The 18314-nt window shown below is 35.7% G+C and overlaps 1 protein-coding gene across 5 annotated transcripts in view; it reads right to left on the reverse strand.

Moving 5' to 3' along the window:
* The window catches only part of PAM (peptidylglycine alpha-amidating monooxygenase), a 152559-nt gene that overhangs the window by 16112 nt on the left and 118133 nt on the right, over positions 1 to 18314 (reverse strand). For 3 of the 5 annotated variants that reach the window (XM_056324481.1, XM_056324482.1, XM_056324480.1), the window contains exons 15-16: positions 7805 to 8110; positions 2414 to 2543 (exon numbers count right to left, since the gene is read on the reverse strand). In XM_056324481.1, coding sequence (XP_056180456.1) covers positions 2414 to 2543; positions 7805 to 8110 — 436 coding nt within the window. The remainder of the gene's footprint in view (positions 1 to 2413; positions 2544 to 7804; positions 8111 to 18314) is intronic. The other 2 variants (XM_056324484.1, XM_056324483.1) reach the window with 1 other exon arrangement.

Genomic DNA, 18314 nt, shown 5'->3' on the forward strand with positions numbered 1-18314 from the left:
TTGACTGATTCATCACGTTTATGATTTGGTAAGAAATATTATACTCAATATACAATATATTGTGTATTTGCAGCTAATGATAAACATCAACTTACAAGTTTGATAATTTCTTATCCCTTCCCCATACAACAGTCATGATAAACTCCTTTCAAATACTCATTTTTTATTCCTTTTTACTGAAAAATGAGAACACATACACTTCTTTCTCTTCAGCACAACTCATGAAAGGGTCCCCAAGGCTATTTTGTATGCTCATGAGGTACCCAAAGATAAAAAAGGAAGGCTGACTGGCTGAGCACACTTTTGTGTGATGCTTCTCTGTGCCACGAGGCATGGAACAACAGCTTAACCACAGGTATGTTTTCCAAATATATTGTTTTAAAGTTGCAATAGTCTATAACCATTTTAGCCTATCCTATTTAAGGGTTCCTACCAATACCAGCTTTCCTATACATTGATTAACCATGCTCCACAAGAAGAAGAAAAAAAATCACAAAACTTGTGAACAAAACCCCTCTGAAATGAATAAGGATTTAATACATGGTTATCTTTACGGAAGGCCCATAACCAGGTTCAGTTAACAGCAGCTCATCTTACATCTTGGTTACGTATCTGGGACGGAAATGTTCTGATAATATTTACAAGGCCAGGCAGTTTTACTCTGGTCCAACTTCAATTCCCGATGATGGCAGATAGGGCAATATCCTCACACAGGACTGATATCTGCAGATTAGCACTACTAATACTAAACATAACATAAAGCATTTTTCTGGGAAGTCTGATAAGCACAGGCTAGAAACACTCAGAATATGAACAATGGCTGCTGTCAAGGACAGGGCTGAGTTAGGTGAACCTGCAGTGTTACCCAGCACAGATGGTAAGTATGTGGATTTCCAGACCCCAGACAACAGCTCCAACCTTTTGGACCCACACAATAAGAAAGCTGAAGTTCAGTATCTCTCTGAACATGGTTGAGTCATTATGCTTGCTTGCTATTTTAGGGAACGTTAATTTTTTTTTGTTTTCTTTTGTTTAAAATCTGTAGGCTCTCCAAATACTTCTTGGCCTCAAACTCCAGTTTTGTGCCCTGGGTTGTGTATATACCTCAGTTGTCAGACACTCAGAAATATACATCAGAAGTAAGAAATGAATACAACTGCCAGCCTATTTCTGAATATTTTTTTCAATTGTTTCTTCAATGACACAAAGAATAGCACTTATGTTTATGCGTAGGATGAAAAAACCCAAATCAACATCAGCTTTTACTTGAAGCTCGAGTAATGCAAATCGCAGCATGCATCATCCTTTCAAATTTTATAGCCTGTACTATGTACACTTGAGCTGGAGAGATCACTGATACAATGCATGCGGTATAAATGATTGCCTTATCTGCTGGATTATGTTATTTCACTAAAAACCCAAAGAACTTACTTTCCTTCATAAAACGGTATTATAAGAATAATTTGTTATTACAAGTTTGAGAAAGCTGCCCCCTGTAATTTTCAGAAGCTATGTTGTCTTAAAATGAATCTACCTGGAGCTGGGAAAAAAATACTGTTCAGTTATTTTTACTGTTCATCGGAAAACCGATGCTTAGAAGTGAAAAAAAAAGCACATTTAAAAAGGGTACTACATCATATTCTGTTACAGGCTAATACTATTTCCTCCCAGTGTTCTGTTACAATTTCATGGATCTTTTTCCCGAAGTGTCCTTTTAAACAGCCATACTATTTTAAAGCTCAAGGACATAAGGACACCGTATAAATAAAGGCACTATACTTTATTTGGAATGTTCTGTTCTTAAAATAATGTAACTTTGAGTATATTACTTTACAAACACTAGAAAAATGGCCATTATAAAGTTTGGACTTTTTTTTTGTTTGTTTTGAGTGACACTAAGTGTAGTAAATTTTACCAAATGAGTAGAACAAAGCCTGTTTTGAGGGAATACCTTGTAACAATCCAACTTTGTTCAGTGGACATAAAACCAAAAAAGAATGAAGATACACTAGAGCTATATTTGCATGTCTTAAATCAAACTGCTAATAGTAATACGCCACACTAAAACATGATTCTCCCAAGCTAATCAGTCTTGCTAAAAACATGGAGAAGCAGGGATAACTAATTTCAGTGACTATTATACTAACATGGTCATGAAGTTTAAGGACCTAATGTACTATGTCCTTTTTCTCTGGAGACACATTCTGACCATCTGAAGACCCAGTAACCCCATCGTCTTGAACTGTCAGTCACCACTTCCATTCTGCATCTCCCAAAGGCACTTTCAGCCAAAGAACTGAGTTTTAAATGGAAAAGGAACTGTAATCTGTCTTGTCTTTTCTTGAGAAGACACGCAAACAGCACACAACAATTTGACCTTCCAAACATGGCACTGGGCAGAGTATCTACTTACTTTTCATCCCAGACATGATCACCTCTGTGGAAGATCACTAGGTTATGTTCAGGGTCCAGAGCCAGCCCAGAAACCTGGCCTAGTTTGAGGTCTAACCCAGGCCACTCCACAGCCTCTTCTATGTGGAAATCTGAACAAAGAAACAAATAAACAAAAGACAGACATTCATGTAGCATATTTATAAAAAAACCCATGGTTAACTGGCATTTGGTACTGTTGGGAATTATATGGACATTTTCTTACATGCAGTATTTCCATTAATGCATTGCAATTAATTCCAAGCACAGTTTTATTACAGTAAAGCATGCACAAGCACTGGCATCCTGCTACATCTAGGATGACAGAAACTTCAAAATTGCCTTTGACTCCATTCTTTACTCCATTTTATAAGGATACAGGTACTCTAGAAGTTTTAGGAGCTCTCTGAATACTTTCTACATTAAAAGATTACAGAAATATACAACTACTATCCAAAATCAGCAGGCAAATTTAAATATTAACCTGTCAGTATTTTATTAAAAAATGCGTAAGTAAGACTATGAATCACTAAACCAACTACATATCAGAAGTGGTTGATTCATGACTTTTTTTCAAAAAAGCTTTTAACACTAAGAAAAAAAGACACAGGGAAGGAAGAAAAAAGCAATGAGAAGCAAATAAAACTAATTCTGTGACGTTTGCCTATGACGTTTCTTACTCCCAACATATGCGTTAGTTCTGGATAGTGTTCGTGTCCGTATCTTAATCCAAATATTATCAGCATGAATGGGAAATAGATGTCTAAATCTGATGAAAGAGATGAAGAAGGGTAGAATATCTGTCATTGTTTATGCTGTAATACACTGTTTTAAAGAATAAATACTGGATAGTTTTTTAATAACACAAGTCTGATTTTCACACTAAATCAACAGCACAGGACTTAGCAAGTGAAACATGGCTAAGAAGTGAGATGCTTCTTGTGTTTGTCTTAAATCATAAAACTCCTCAAGGGAGACAAATTTAGTTTCAACTTACAGATTAAAATTAAAAATATAAAAAGATGTTTACTTCAATCTTCTTTGTTTTATGTACTAACAGACTTGCACTGATTAAAGGCACAACAGTACACAGTTTGGAAAAGTTGCAGAGTGTTGGCTGCTAGGATTAATTCCTCACAAACTGCTTAAATGCTATTTGGAAGAGGTTAGTCTGGGCTGCTCTGGCAGTACTAAAAGACAACTGAACAATATTCCCCAAAATAAAAAAGTAATGGCAAGGCAAATGTCAGTAACTCTGATAAAAGAAAAAAACCCGCAACCAAATCCTAAAATGCCTTCTGCATATTAGAAAAGCCATCACTCCTTCCTTTCAGAAATTAATTTGTTTGGCATAACTCAGGTATTTCTAATATGTAGACTTTGTATGTAGGTAAGTATAGACAAACTGAAGGTGAATAGAAAGCAATTTCTTTGCAGTTACGTGAAACTGGAGCTGTTTCACTAGTGTTCAATGTGTTTGACAGCATCATGCTCTACTTCACAACTTTCAGTTCACCCAAAGCCTGCATGTTTTGCTGTTGATCCTGAACACTGGTCACTGCGCTACCATCTAGGCAGGTGAAACACAGATCCCCATTCACAGAGTGCCAGAGCATCAATGCTCTGAAACAAGGCAGTTCACAGACCTTAAGACACAGCACCCAAGAAGTCTGAGAGGGTTCAGCTGGAAGTGATCTTCTAATGAAAGGAAAAATGAAATGGAAAACAATGTCCAAAATCTTCAGGTCACCTGTGCAATCTAGCTGATCTGATAAGCATATCCCCCATTCCCCGCCCCCCGCCCCCCCCCCCCCCCCCGATTTCACTTGGAAGAGATATAGTCTGAGAGTAACAGCAAGGATGGGGTGGAGAGAAAACCATTCTCTACAATCTACACAGGGGGAAGGAAAACCCAGTGCTGAAAACCTTCCACAGATTAGGAGGTATTTTACCTTTGTAGTTCTAGATAACATTGCTAGAGTAGGTGACAGGGAAACTCTTCAGGCTAACACAAACCTAAGACAGACCTAAGACAATCAGCAACTGCAGTGAATCCAAGACAGTAATCAGAAACTTCTGAAGCAAGAAATTCTTTGCAGTGCAAATTCTGGTCACAGCAGGTGCAGTACCAGATTATTTTCATGGACGTTCAGATTTTGAAAGGCATAAAAGGACAGAAATCCAGTGTCTATTTCCTCACTTGCTCATCCCATGTCAGTGTAAGTTAACTTGCAGAAAACTTGTGTATGTTCAATGTTACAGTGTCTCTTAGCCTCTGACCCTTTTCCAACAATGCTAGAAAAATCAGAAGGCTAAACACAGAAAGCCTAAATTTTGGCCTCTGTAAAATTCAGTCTCTCAAAAGGCATGTACTATACAAGATGTTTATGCTTACACTTAAAGAACGAAAAGATTTCTGATAGATCAAAACAATAAAATGAATGTACAGTGAAATACACTCTAAACACATGAACTCCAACTTCCACACAACCCTTAGATAAACTCACACTTTTCCAGAGGTGATTTATTATTGTTATCTTTTCTTTTCCTTTTGCAAGTCCCATACTGAAAGTCTTTTGACACAGACTCATCTTAAGGCAACTACCTTTTTTTTACTCAAACCATACTTAATAAATTTAGATTTCATTTATCTAAGACTTAGTATTATTTTCCTACAAAACTAAGTGGTCCATGGAAAAGTTACACACGAAACCAAAGAAAATTACTTTTCCCCATTAAAATATTTTAAAACTACTTTTAAATTATATAATCACCAGTTTTGTTGTAAATGAGATTTCTAAACTAAATACCAGATTTACCATGCAGTATAGAGTAGCTCTTTTCATCAATGAAACCATAAAGAATTACACAGATTTTGAACATGCAAATCAGCTTCTGATCTCTCTACAAGTAAAAGAATAAATCCCTATTTATCGGCAAAACTGCAATTTACTGTCCAGAAACCCCTGGAAGCTCCTGCTTTTAACATTACAAATTCTAGTCATGTTGCATTTACTCCCTGCCATCAGAGGGATGTAGTCATTTAAATCTTGACAGATATAAGTAAGCACAGCATAAGAGTTTTAAAAATTGGAAAATTAGACTGTTTGCCTTTATTAGGAGGTATAATTGTACTGGTTGCAGTGACGTTGAACAACCAGACTAATTAGTGACCAGTCTCAGGGAAGTAAGGTAACAGCAGTAAGAGTAATAGCATAAAGTTATTTATAACAATGTTACTTCACATATCGGTCACTTGCTATTTCAGGCCGGTTACATGTTTAAAATTGGAATATTTGCAAGACAAAATACTAATCTATTTTAACTCCAGTAACTTCTAAACAGTTAAATGAAAGTTAATTTAATTTATTAATTAATTTATTTAAGAACAGTTTCTTAATACAGTTATATTAAATTAATTAAATTAATATAATTCATTTTATTAATCTATTAAATTAATATAAAGTTATATTATAGAGATAAATTAATATAATTTTTTATAAAATTAAATGTAATAAAAATAATTAAAAATAAATTTTAAAAATAATAAATTATTTAATAACAGTTAATTTAAAAGCAACCAGAGTCTTGTCATAAGAAACACTGAATTTTTTTAAAAGTAATACAGCAAATAATTTTATGAAGGGTGCAATTTTTTTTATTAAATCAAGATAAGTTAAAACAGTTTTTCTTCCTCTCCTTCCTCTGAAGAGGAAAATCCTGTTATGGAAAGTTTTTTTCTTCTAATACATAAATACTTCCCAAAACGGAAACTAAACATGTGCTTAAGGATTTTATTGCTATAAACGTGTTCTTTTGCCGAAAGATGGCGCTAATAGCTTCTGCAGTTCAGAACTTCTGTAGTTAAGACTTATCTCAAGCACAAAAAAATATAAAAATAAAATCAATTCTAATTAAGATAATTTCCGTTTTCCTTTTTGCTGTAACTCAAAATTGCATCATTTGAAAGTCCGTTTATTAATTAGTCCTCCACCAACAACTTCCCCCAGAATGAATATACAGCTACTAAAGTAGCCGAGCAAATGCTTTCTGTAGTTAGAATTCATGCCATATGGCGTGCCAGCTAAGCCATTTATTCAGTTCACTGACACTCCCTCTTCTGGATCAGTTAAAACAGAAAGGAAATTTCTTTTTTTCCCTTACACACCACATGCTATTAGTCTGAACAGTACAAACTGCTTTTCCAGAAATGCTACAGACATCACTCTTCCAAGCATTTAATTCCAGTGTCACTTATGGAAGTATTTATGATTTATTTACAGTTATGTCAGGCACACAGTAACATACCACCTGGTTTTTGCCCCTAATTGACCAACTAGACAGGCTCTCATTTAACTGACTGGCATAACCTAACATTGGAAAGACCTCATCTTTGGTTTTCTGTTAAATACAAACCTAGAATTACACTGAATTTGAATACTGTAACAGAAACTTACATAAGCAGAGACAATACATGTTAACATTTTGAACTGAAATAAAAATCAAATGGATAATGAACGATGTATACTTGTGTACAACAATACTCAGAAACATCAAGCTGGCTGGCTGCAACATAAAAGCAAGCATGTGCTGCTACAGCTTATGCATACAGATGACTTTCATGCATACATACCAGTTTCTTTTATGAGATACTCGTCACATGCTGCATTATCTAGCTTTCCACATTAGCAAGTAAGACTAAGCACAATAAATATCACAGAGACTAAAATGCAAGTAAAACAAACACGATACTTTCATGGTTTCTGCTGTCATAGAAACCTGAAGGGAATGAATTATAATCTTTGCATAATAAAACAGCCTCTTCAATAACGTTTGGATATCCAAGCCCAATTTGAAATAAATATGTGGAAAATTTTACTTCTCAAAAATTTTTCAGGATTAAATACCACTCTTTCTGAACGAGAGAGAAAATGTGCAATAGAATTACTGCAATGAATTTTATAAAATTCTGTATCTGACAAACCAAGGTAATCAGAAAACTCATAAAATGTGTTGATAAGTTATTTGTATTAAGAAAATTCTTCACTTCCCATGACTACCATACCCTGCCTTAACCTTGTTTTAGCATAATTGATATCGAATCATTAAGTAAAAGTCTTCAGAGTAGAAAAAATGCTCTGTGTTCCGAAAAGTACCGGTATTGTACCATTGGTATACATTCTTTCTTCACACATGGAGAGGGAAAAAACCCCGCTGAAACACTTCTAAAATAAGAGGGAAAACATTTCCATAATTAGGAAAACCGTCACATAAAATACTCCTACACATCAATTGATATTCCCTTCAGATTTTGCTAATGTGGATCACAGCTCTTACATTGCATTTCATTGTATAAAATTAACCCCTAACCCACCTCCTGTATGTTCTTTTTCCCAGCTTCCCTCACCATGTTTAGACTGTTGTAAAGAGAAATGTCTGTTCTCTGGTGGCCTCAAGGTAGACTCTAGTCTGTGAAATTTGTGAATTCTGTCTCTGACAAGAATAGTATTGTCCCTCTCATCATGATTTGTGATCTCTCTGGCAAGATCCTTCTTTTGGACTACATTAGCAATCTCAGCTACAAGATCTGATTCTGCCTTTTCTGTAGGGTTATGCTTATGCACATGTACAACATCTTCCCTTTCTCCTAGCAGCTTGGAAAGGAGTGAATAGAAATCACCTGTACAGAAAAGAGAAAAGATAAGAGGAAAGGAGGGAAAAAACAATTATAACAAATTGTGTAGTTTTAGAAAGCTTCAGCAAAGTATACTGTAACAAAGTTATATAAACAGTCATTGTCAAAAGTAGTGTAAGAGGGAACTGTTTCAGCCTCAGGAATTGAATGAACCAACTCTCTGGTACAAAAAGATAATGTCCAATCTTTATCAACTTCAATTTACATAACAATGTCCACTTTTACCTGACACTCTAGCATCAAAAAATCATCACCTCTGCATAGATGTTCTTGGAAACAAGGAGAAAAATGAAAAAAGTGTGCAAGTTTCAGTAAAAGAATATTTATGATTGAATTACATGGATTTGCCAGACTGCTGCCGACTTAATTTTATTTTTACAGAACAAAGTAAAAATTCTATAGTTTTATAAATTTGTTCACTTACAGAGACAATAGACAGTCATGTTCATTTCAAAATATATTTCTTTGAAATCTGTCATTGTGTAAGAAGCTTAGGCTGTAAGAAAACAAGACTTTCACATTTGCAAACACAGTCCATACAGCATACTGTAGAAAGAAGACACACTAGTAAAACAGAGGGATCCATTAATTTTCACTTATTCTCTCTGGGTCCTGTCCTTCCTCTTCCTCCAAACAGTAACTCCCCTTAGTCCCAAGATCACCTGGCAATGCAAGGAACAGTAGTATATTTTCTCCAGCTACTTGCTAGCAACACAGTTATCACTATAGCTTTCTTAGATACCAAGAAGCATTTCAGTAAATTCCAGAACAATAGCTCATAGTAAACAATCGAAAATTAGGTATGCAAATTCCAGAACCACAACTCTCTTCACAAAATATTCAAACCATTTAACAGGTTTTGATGAAGTCAATGTTAAATTCCTTGGATTATATACAGTGACGGCATGATGACAAGTACATCCCTCTCCTGGAATTCTCTGCTAACCAGCATGTAACCAACTTGTTAGAATTTGTTAACAAAATATCTTGGCTACCTGAAACTACTTTCAGTTCTATTAAATAAAACTGCACATTTGACTGGAAAGAGACATCCAATATGCTTTAAGATTTTATGCAAGTAGGTATACTTCTATTTCATTTTAAGTACAAATCACTCATAATTAAAAAAAAAATAATAATTTATTACAGGCTACACAAGACATTTTTTAGAAAAGCAAAACAATAACTAATGACGCTTTCAGGAAATAAACCCATCCAGAAGCAGAAACCATCATTTGCAGCCTGGGACAGAGGAAATTAAGTGTTTTGGAAATCACCCAAGAGGATCTGTCATTTTTATAAACAGTCCTAGTTCAATGATTTTGAGCAGGATTCCATTCCTTGCCCTTGGAAATGAAACATCCCAGATGAAATCTCCATTATAAAGTAATCACTGAAGTAACAGGGCCAATTTCAATGAAACAAACAAAGCAAATTAGATCAGAGAGAAAACTGTTAAACTATATAACTGTATATTATTTGCTTCAAATACAATTTTGAAGCTAGAATGCTTCATAGTCCTAACACTGCCATTCAACTAGTTCAACTATTGACTCAGAATGAATCCAAATATTCCAAAAGTATGATATAATAGAAGTTTTGGATACAAACCATAGTTATTCTGAGAAAGGTTTATGATCATGTTAATCAGGTTCAGTAGTCTATACTTAAAGCATCCAGGAACTGGTGCCAATGTAGAAACACGTCTGAAATTTCCTTTGTTTAGGAAACACATGGTATTAAAATACACTCTATTGGCCTTTATTATATTTTTGCACCATTTAAAAAATTGGTTTAAAAAAACAATTTTAAAATTAAACTAATTCATATGTACTAATGTTTTGGGTTTATCCATGGCCAGAGACCCGCAGATGAGCAAAGCTCGCTGATTTCACTACATGCAATCACGTCCAACAGAGAGGTCTCAATGGTAAAAGGTGTTCTGCCTAATGTAACTGGAAAGTCTCCCTAACCCAACAAGCCTGGTGCACTTTCAAACTACAGACTTTTTTAAAGCAAGTTTAATGGCCCTTGCCCAGTTCACTCTTTTCTAGTTTTGTATCATCAGTCTGATCAATTTACTTGTAATTCTTGGTCACAAAAAGAATAACAACATGCTACAGTTCGTAAAAAAGTTTCAGATCCCTAACTGGCAACTCATATGCTCATTGTATTTGAACAAAGAACTTTGCTGACTTCCTGCTTCAGGCAAAGACATTGCATTCTACCTCTGCTGAACAATGGTTGCCACAGAATAATTAACTCACCCTATAAAAAAGGTATTGTGTGTTGATTTAGAAAACAAACAAAAAAGTGCTTCCATTTACCTGTCCTGAAATTTGCTTCTCTTACTACAAAATAATCTGCTACGAGATAGGACTCAGTGGAGGACAAGAAGAAAAGAGACCAGAAGAATTCAACTTAAAAACAACCAAAGCCCAGGGAACAATTTTCAGGAGAAGGTGCTTTCACAGAAAATTCCAGTGGTCTTTATGGGAACTATTAACCAGTGACTCACCTCCAAGGAAGCTGATCAGTTTTGGTTCTCTCCTAGCACTGAGCCTATGATCTTAAGATACAGAAGGAACTTTCAAACAGTGGAGTAGAGAGTAAGGTGGTTATAGTATATAAAGGTGTATCAGTGGCTATAGATGAAAAATTTTCCAAATTGAACCTCTCCTATTCGTGCTTTTGTTGGGCAGGGTTGCTGTAATAACAACAGTTAAGAACATTTAGGAACTGTCTGAATGTATGAAGAAGGGTGTGCCTCAGAGTGAAAGTGGCCTGTAGCTGCTCTGAAACTGTGATCTTTACCTTAGGAAAGTGTGTTTGAGAAAATGAATATGAATTCTCTACACCTTAAAGCCCAGCACCTCCATACATGCCCAGCACCTCCACCCATACACAAACAGAAGGCTGAAGTCTTCTATCAATTTCTTGGCACCTTGACACAACTGTAAGTAGAAAGCAGAAAAGATGTGTGCAGATGTGAAAGGGATGAATTGAAGCTTCCTAATTATTCAATATATGCAACTGCTCCCTAAACTCTGCACATTGAATGGAGGTCCCATACTATTTGGGGACAACTTTTTTCAGCTTTGTTTGTGAACCCCAGGCAGATTCCAATAAATCTGTAAGCAGCATATTTTTAAGAAGTAGTTCAGAATTTACTACAGATAACTAGCGAAGTCCAGACTCAAGTTGTTTCTGATTAACAGTTGTGCTCTGCAAACATGAAAGCACAATCTCATGTTGCTGCTTTACAGCTGTCTTGTACTAGCTCGCACAGCTGAAGACTGTAGTTTGCTTGAAGATGCTCAATGGAAAAGGAACACCAGCAAGAGACACAATGTTACTTTTCGGTCTTGTTTGAAATGAGACAGCCTGGCCTTTTGAACGCCTGGGTATGACCAGAATAAAGCATGAGTGAATGAATGACTTGCTCTTGTTGAAATATCTGAAGCCTAGCAGCGCAGTCTCAGGGATGCTGACTGATTATGTTATTTTCACAGAGGATACTTACACACACTTCTTATGTGTAAGCTATCAGGACACTTCCCTCTGTGTAATACAGTAAAAGATGATTGGCAACAAATACCTACAGTTTATTCTATTTTGGAAGAAGTGACAGCTCTCAAGACCAACATCCCCAGAATGAAAAGATGCACAACCATATTCCAGTAAGTTTAAACTTAATTAATCCTGCAGTTCTACACTACAAAATTCTTTTACAGACCAGTGTTTTGGAAAACAGTCATATCAACAAATAAAATAATAACATTGGTGAATTCACTGCATACTGTGAGCTGAACATCACCTGATCTCAATAGAAGACCAGATTAGTCTAAGGTCAATAAAACACTTCTGTTCGTTGATGACCAGCATCTGGGTTGAATCCCAGTGGTGCTGAACTATCCATGTCTGAATACCGTCCCTAGTTCCCAGTGCTAGAGCATGAGGTCCTGGCTCTCAGCCGCCATCCATGGTCCCGATGCAGCACACCACTATGTTGCTACACGCGCCGACTTCCAGCCCAGGCAAACTACCCAGCCATGGTGCTGCACGACTGAGCTATGAGACACATGGGAACTTCAGCCCTAGTAAGTCTGTCCAGAGAGCTTGAACATATAGCTGTTAAGAAACGTACGTGAAAACTCATTGTACTGCATTTTAGAAAAAATGCAAGAACACCCTCGTGGTGTCTGAGAATTCTCATCTCCAGAATTTGTATTTGTGTCATAATGCCTGTACAGTTTCACTGAGATAGTTCAGATAGGCTTCCCAATCTGTTACTGGTGTTCCAAACTTCTGTCAGGAATCACACTGAACAGGATTTCTAACACAAAGCCACTACTGCAGCCTTCTAAAAAATAATGTCTTACCAGGAAATAATCAGAACTGAGGGATTAAGAGTAAAAATCTATGAAGCATTCCTCTGTGCTGACAGAGGCCTGGTGTTGCAAAGTTTATCTGTGTGTTGCTGCAGCTCCGTTGGTGTGAATGCTTGTATTGGAAGTTTCCTCTTCTTGAGCTTATCTGATCTGACATGGAGCCAGTATGCTGGTCCTTCCAAACTCATGTCTCAGCCTTATCTATCTCATGACCGTAGTAAGAGACAAGTTTTCATAGCTGACTTTGGGTTTCCTAATTATCTCTGAATAAAATGGAGTGTATTCTGAGACTCGTGTTTCTCTCTTACTAGGAAGTACTTCTGTTTAGTATGTTCAGCTGACAAAAATAGTCAGTGCTTTGCCTTTCCTTAAGTGCTGAAATCAGGCTTTAAATGATATAGACCCCAACCATCACTTCACCTGTTCTTAAATCTCAGGTAATGTTTATGTACTATATCAAGTCATATAACAGAATGTGTATTTCAGCTGAAGAACTATCTTACTGATGAAGATACGGAAATCTGGCTGAAAGTATCACCTTCAAGACTGTACTGTCATGAATAAATGCCTTCTAAATAAACATCTATCAAAACGAAAAGTTTAGTTTGCTTTCTTTGGCTCCTATATAAAGCTACTAAGCTTATTCTAACAGGCATACATAAGATAACACTGATGGTAGAAAAAGGGAGAAAGGTGAGTAAAGACATTGCAGAAGTGAACAAAATCTAATGTCTATTTATTTGGAGTGACATTGTACAGTTTGATGTAACAGGCCAAAAAAACTTTCAATATAGCTTCTAGTCTGCTATTATTTTTCATGCAAGTCCTACCATACCGATCTAATCTGTTGCTTCAATGAAAGCATTGGAAAGATTCCTGAGAACTAAGAAATATTAAGTAAGGCTGTTTTCTTTTTGAAGGGATTTGAGGAGCTGGAGGAAGGAGCCACAGATATGAGGAAACGAATGGAGTTAAGCTGCTCTAGAGATTCTTGGTCACCATCACTGTGCCATAAGTAATGTGCACTTATAGCATAGCCAAACTGACATGTTTGAAGAACAGGAACAGCTCTCGAGGCATTTCTGATCAGCTTACAGAGCTAAAACAAGATGCAAGAAAAGGTTAAAAGAAAATAAAATCATTAGCTGGTTTGGGTTTTTTTTGTGTTTGCAGGTCCCTAAGAAGGGGACATTTTACTACTATTGCAATGTAAACGCGCTTTGTTTGTAATTAATTCTTTTTTTTTTTCTTCAACTGTCAAAATGTTTTAATCTACAAATGTTTTGAGAGTCCAAGAGTACTTTACATAATCACTAGGTTAAAGGAGGTTGTAACTGGGAAGGACAGTGTTAAAAGTAAGAGAAAATACGAAAGAAGATGAAACAATCTTCACCGAGAATTACATTTTGTTAGTCTCAGAACCTGAGACTCAAAACGCAAGCTGGTCATAGCTTGCTAATTGCCCTATTCTTTCCTTTCCTTTCTGATCAGTACTAAGTTCCTGACAACCACCAATCATTTTACTACAATAAAATTCTTAGCAGCTACTGCTAAATAAATACTGGTTTTACTACATAGGACTTTCCTGTGCTCATTCAGGTATATAACACACATTTGTAATTCAGGCACACAGTGTGCCCGTTCCACCTCAAATTTCTATTTCATGTAGTACATACTTGTGAATACATTTCTTCTCACAAAATGATAAATACGAGACCATGTTTATTAAAGAGCAGTTCTTTTAAGCATCATCATGCACTAGTTTAAAAAAAAGACACGAACTTTTTAAGAAATGAAAACATTTTTCCCATAATAATAAAAAATAATAATAAAAATATTTTTTGTGAGTTTCATACTTGTGCTATGACTTCATAATTTCTCTGAACTCTTCCTGTACTAACACAATGTCCACTTTCCATTTCTTCAGACATGCTAATGATATCAAAAGCAGTTTTTGCAGTTGTTGATTGATAAGTACTCTTTCACATTACAGAAAATAACTAGGGGAAATCCCTTTGAAATTTTAAGAATCAGAGAACATAAACCAGGTGTCAAACAGTAAAGATTAAAATATTAAGTTTAAAATGGCTTCTTTCCATGTTCTTATATTCTTTTCTTGCTTAGGTATACAACCTATAACAACTGCAATTTTTTTCTTAGATCTGATGCTCCTTTCTCACTCTGCTGAAGATGCTTCTGTAAAGATTATGAATCACCTTATTCTAACCCAATCAAAGGCTTACCTTTCATTTACGACTTCAAGTAACATCGTTCCTGTGTTGAAACACCAAGCAAATCCTCTGCAATTTTGAATCTTCCTAATTATACTTCTTAAATTGTAAACATTGCTCTTAACACCTTTTACCCTTCAGTAGCACTTTCTTCCAAGGTTTAATTCAGTCACTTTTCTCTCACTTTTGTACTCTTAAGTTTAATGGAGGTTATACCATCTCTGAGCACCAAACATGCCTCCAAGCCTGAAAACATCTGAGGATTTTCTCACGTCTGGCCTTAAACTAAAAAGGCCACATAACACTTCATTCTAGACATTGCACACCAATACCGGAAAGTCAATTTGTCTTCTGTTTCAAGCCTCATCCTTTCTCCTCAACCTAAGAATTTTAACCACCTACCAAACTGACCTCCTCTTTTCTTACAACCACACACAAACTAGCAAAGGTAAACTATGAAAAATTTGTTTTAGAAAGGAAGGTAACTCATGCCTACATTTGCTAGCATAAAAATACATCAAGTCTTACTGTCTGACTGCTGCCATAGGTTTGCCATGTAATATTACCACAGAAAGAGACTACTTCGTTACCTAAAAAATCAAGGACCTGCTTGCATGATGATTCTCCTTTCCTCTTCCTTTCAACACCTGTCCCACAAGAAATTGTAGGCCTCCCTTCACATTTCCCCTTTCCTTCTTTTTCTTTAAAGAGGGAAACAAAAGAGAGATAAAGCAGAAAGAGAAGGAGTTACACCCCCTTCTTAAGTCAATCAGAAATGTATATCCCAGATACAAAAGCCTGTTCAGTACATTTGCACAGAAATGCACAAGCAACAAAATATACAACACCGAACAGACATTTCAGTTTCTCAACTCACAGATTCAGCTACAACCTATCAAAATATTTCCAGCAGTGTATCAAACATGTTGTGCAAAAGTATTAATCTGTGTGGGTGCGTGTGTGTGCACACTTACGTGCAAATATAGCATATAACAACTGAAAAGAATTAAAAGATGGGTTAGGCATCCAACAGGTAATAAATAGCAGAATTATGTATGATCTCAATTCATCCCCCATTTGGTATGAAATCTAATGTTAATTTTTTTTTAAAAAACCCCTCCTCAATGGGTCATCACTATATATTTATATTTAACCTCATCCAAAGAATTCCCCTGCAAGCACTCCTGAACAAGTGTTCTAACTGGACAGAAAGACTTCTCTTAATTTCTATTCTGTCATCTCTGTTTATGAAACACAATAAAACACTTCAAAACCACAGCCTGTCATTTAGCATCCATTTGATTTGGATGCCCACCTAGAAACATCCCAAAATGTGATTTTACAGGCTACTTAGCATTGTATTTCACATCTTACATCTAAGCCACACTTCCAGTCAGTTTCAGTAGGAGCTGTGTATATGGAAGACAGCTTCAGTTCTTTGTTTTGTCAGTTCTCAAAGATTAGGAAAACAGATCAGGAAATCAAACTTCACAAAGGTACCCAGCAACATAGAACAATTCAGCAAGACTGCTCAGTGTCTAGAGTAAAACACATTTTCAACTGGAGAGCCTCAGATATCCTTAGACGATGAAGTCATATTCTTCTCTTTATGTTGTTTTCTATTTAACTCACTATATGCATTCTAATCTCTAAAACAATGAGGCTAAAGTCCAGTGAGGTGTTTTTCTGTGCAACCTATCTCACCACCAGGACAGCAATTCTATGATTGCAGACCTAAAGCCCAGCTTTATAAAAGCTAACTTCTAAATGCTGGATTCAAGCTGTAATACTATTTCAATGTAGGAGGTTTAATGGGATTTCAGTAAAGACACTCAGCTGTGAAAAAGGGACCTCATATGAGTCTAGCTGGGACATGCAAGAAGAGAGAGCTTAAATTCACTTGGATTGAGCTTCACTATTCAAGCTCCTGGAATAATTTGTGCTCATCATTACCATGAAATAACGGGGGATGAGAGAATACTGGCAGTACAGCTGACCAATACTGAAAGCAAAAAGGCTCTCACTTCAGATTCTGTCATCAGAGGTAAAAACGCATTACTGTTTTTGTACTAATTTCTGAATTCCCTAAGCAGTAGTTTAGGGAATATGGTTTGTGGTTTTTGTTGTTTGGTTTTTTTTTACTTAAACATTAACACCAGAAGTAAATTGAAAATCTCATGTCTTTTCTCTCCCGTTTATGTGTAAGGAATGTATACACGTGTATACACGTGCTCTTTTAAAACAAAAAAAAATCAAATCTAATTTTGGTTTATATGCTGCAAGTGAATTTTCAGTTCAAGCCAGCCTTGAATACTTCTTTTTTAAACCATTTAAACATACTTATATTGACTTTAATAGGAAAAAAATTGCTCCTTCTGCTTCAAAATAAAAATTATGATTATATCTAATGCACAAAAAATGAGACATCAAATTACGAGCCACACATCAACAAATTAAATACTTCATACCTGATTAACCATCGCCTGTATATTCCTTCCTTGTTATTAAGAAACTACTGCTGCTGTATTTATACAGCTTTCAGGTACAGCAGCAGCTGACTTTCTCAATAGTAAAGACTGCTTCACCACTTGCATACCGTAACAAACTTAAACTATATTATATTACAGCACAGACTACAGCCAGGAAAGTGTTGGACAAACAGAATCAGACACATTTAGGCCTTTTTTCCACAAGGAAAGAAGAGACATCTAGCAGACATGGTGAATGCTATGAACAGATACTATTTTTTTCATTACTGTATTTACTGAATAAAACTTAATCAAACTTCTCTTGATGAACAAAAAATAAACATAAATATTTTTTATTTTTGCTAGGGACTTTGTGCTTCAGTAGGAAGAGGAAATTCTCCAATATGCACAAATGTCTAAATCAACTGCATTTCCTACAATAATTAACTTCCTATGAACAGTTTATCTTCACCAAACAGTGACAGTGCTGTTTCAGAAACAATCTAATGAGGTCAGTTTCATTAAGGTAAGTTCAGTTTTATTTTAACGCTACAGGGATTTAGCTTTGTCACCATGTTCACTTTGTGATGTTTACTACTTATTTCAATATATTTACATTGTTTATTAATGTCCTTCTGACAAGTGAGTTGATGAAATTGAAAATTTAATGTAAAAGCAATGGTAAGTCCTTCAGGTGCTGATATAATGAACTGCCTGTGTGTAGTAGGAACTGCACCTTCTAAATCTATGCCCAGGCAATCGTGATACACACATTATTAGCAGGCAGATACTATCACGTGGCAAGTTTCTTTGTTTTCCCCCTTTGAGGCAAATGCTTAGATATAACACTACTCACACCAGAATTTGACTCTGACCGTGCCTCCACACCCAGATTTGTAAATATCTCAGGGATAATATAACAATTTAACAATCATTTCAGTTTTGGTGAAGAAGAAGAAGAAGAAAAAACTGTGTTTACTTCAGTTACTTGAAAATAAGGAGGGGAAAATTAAATTACCACAACATAATGAGTCATTGAGAAAAAACTATTCAAGATAAAAGACAGAATTATAGAAAAATTGTTGAAGTACTATCTTCA

This window comes from Falco biarmicus, chromosome Z, assembly GCF_023638135.1.
Source record: "Falco biarmicus isolate bFalBia1 chromosome Z, bFalBia1.pri, whole genome shotgun sequence".
Classification (NCBI taxonomy): Eukaryota; Metazoa; Chordata; class Aves; order Falconiformes; family Falconidae; genus Falco; species Falco biarmicus.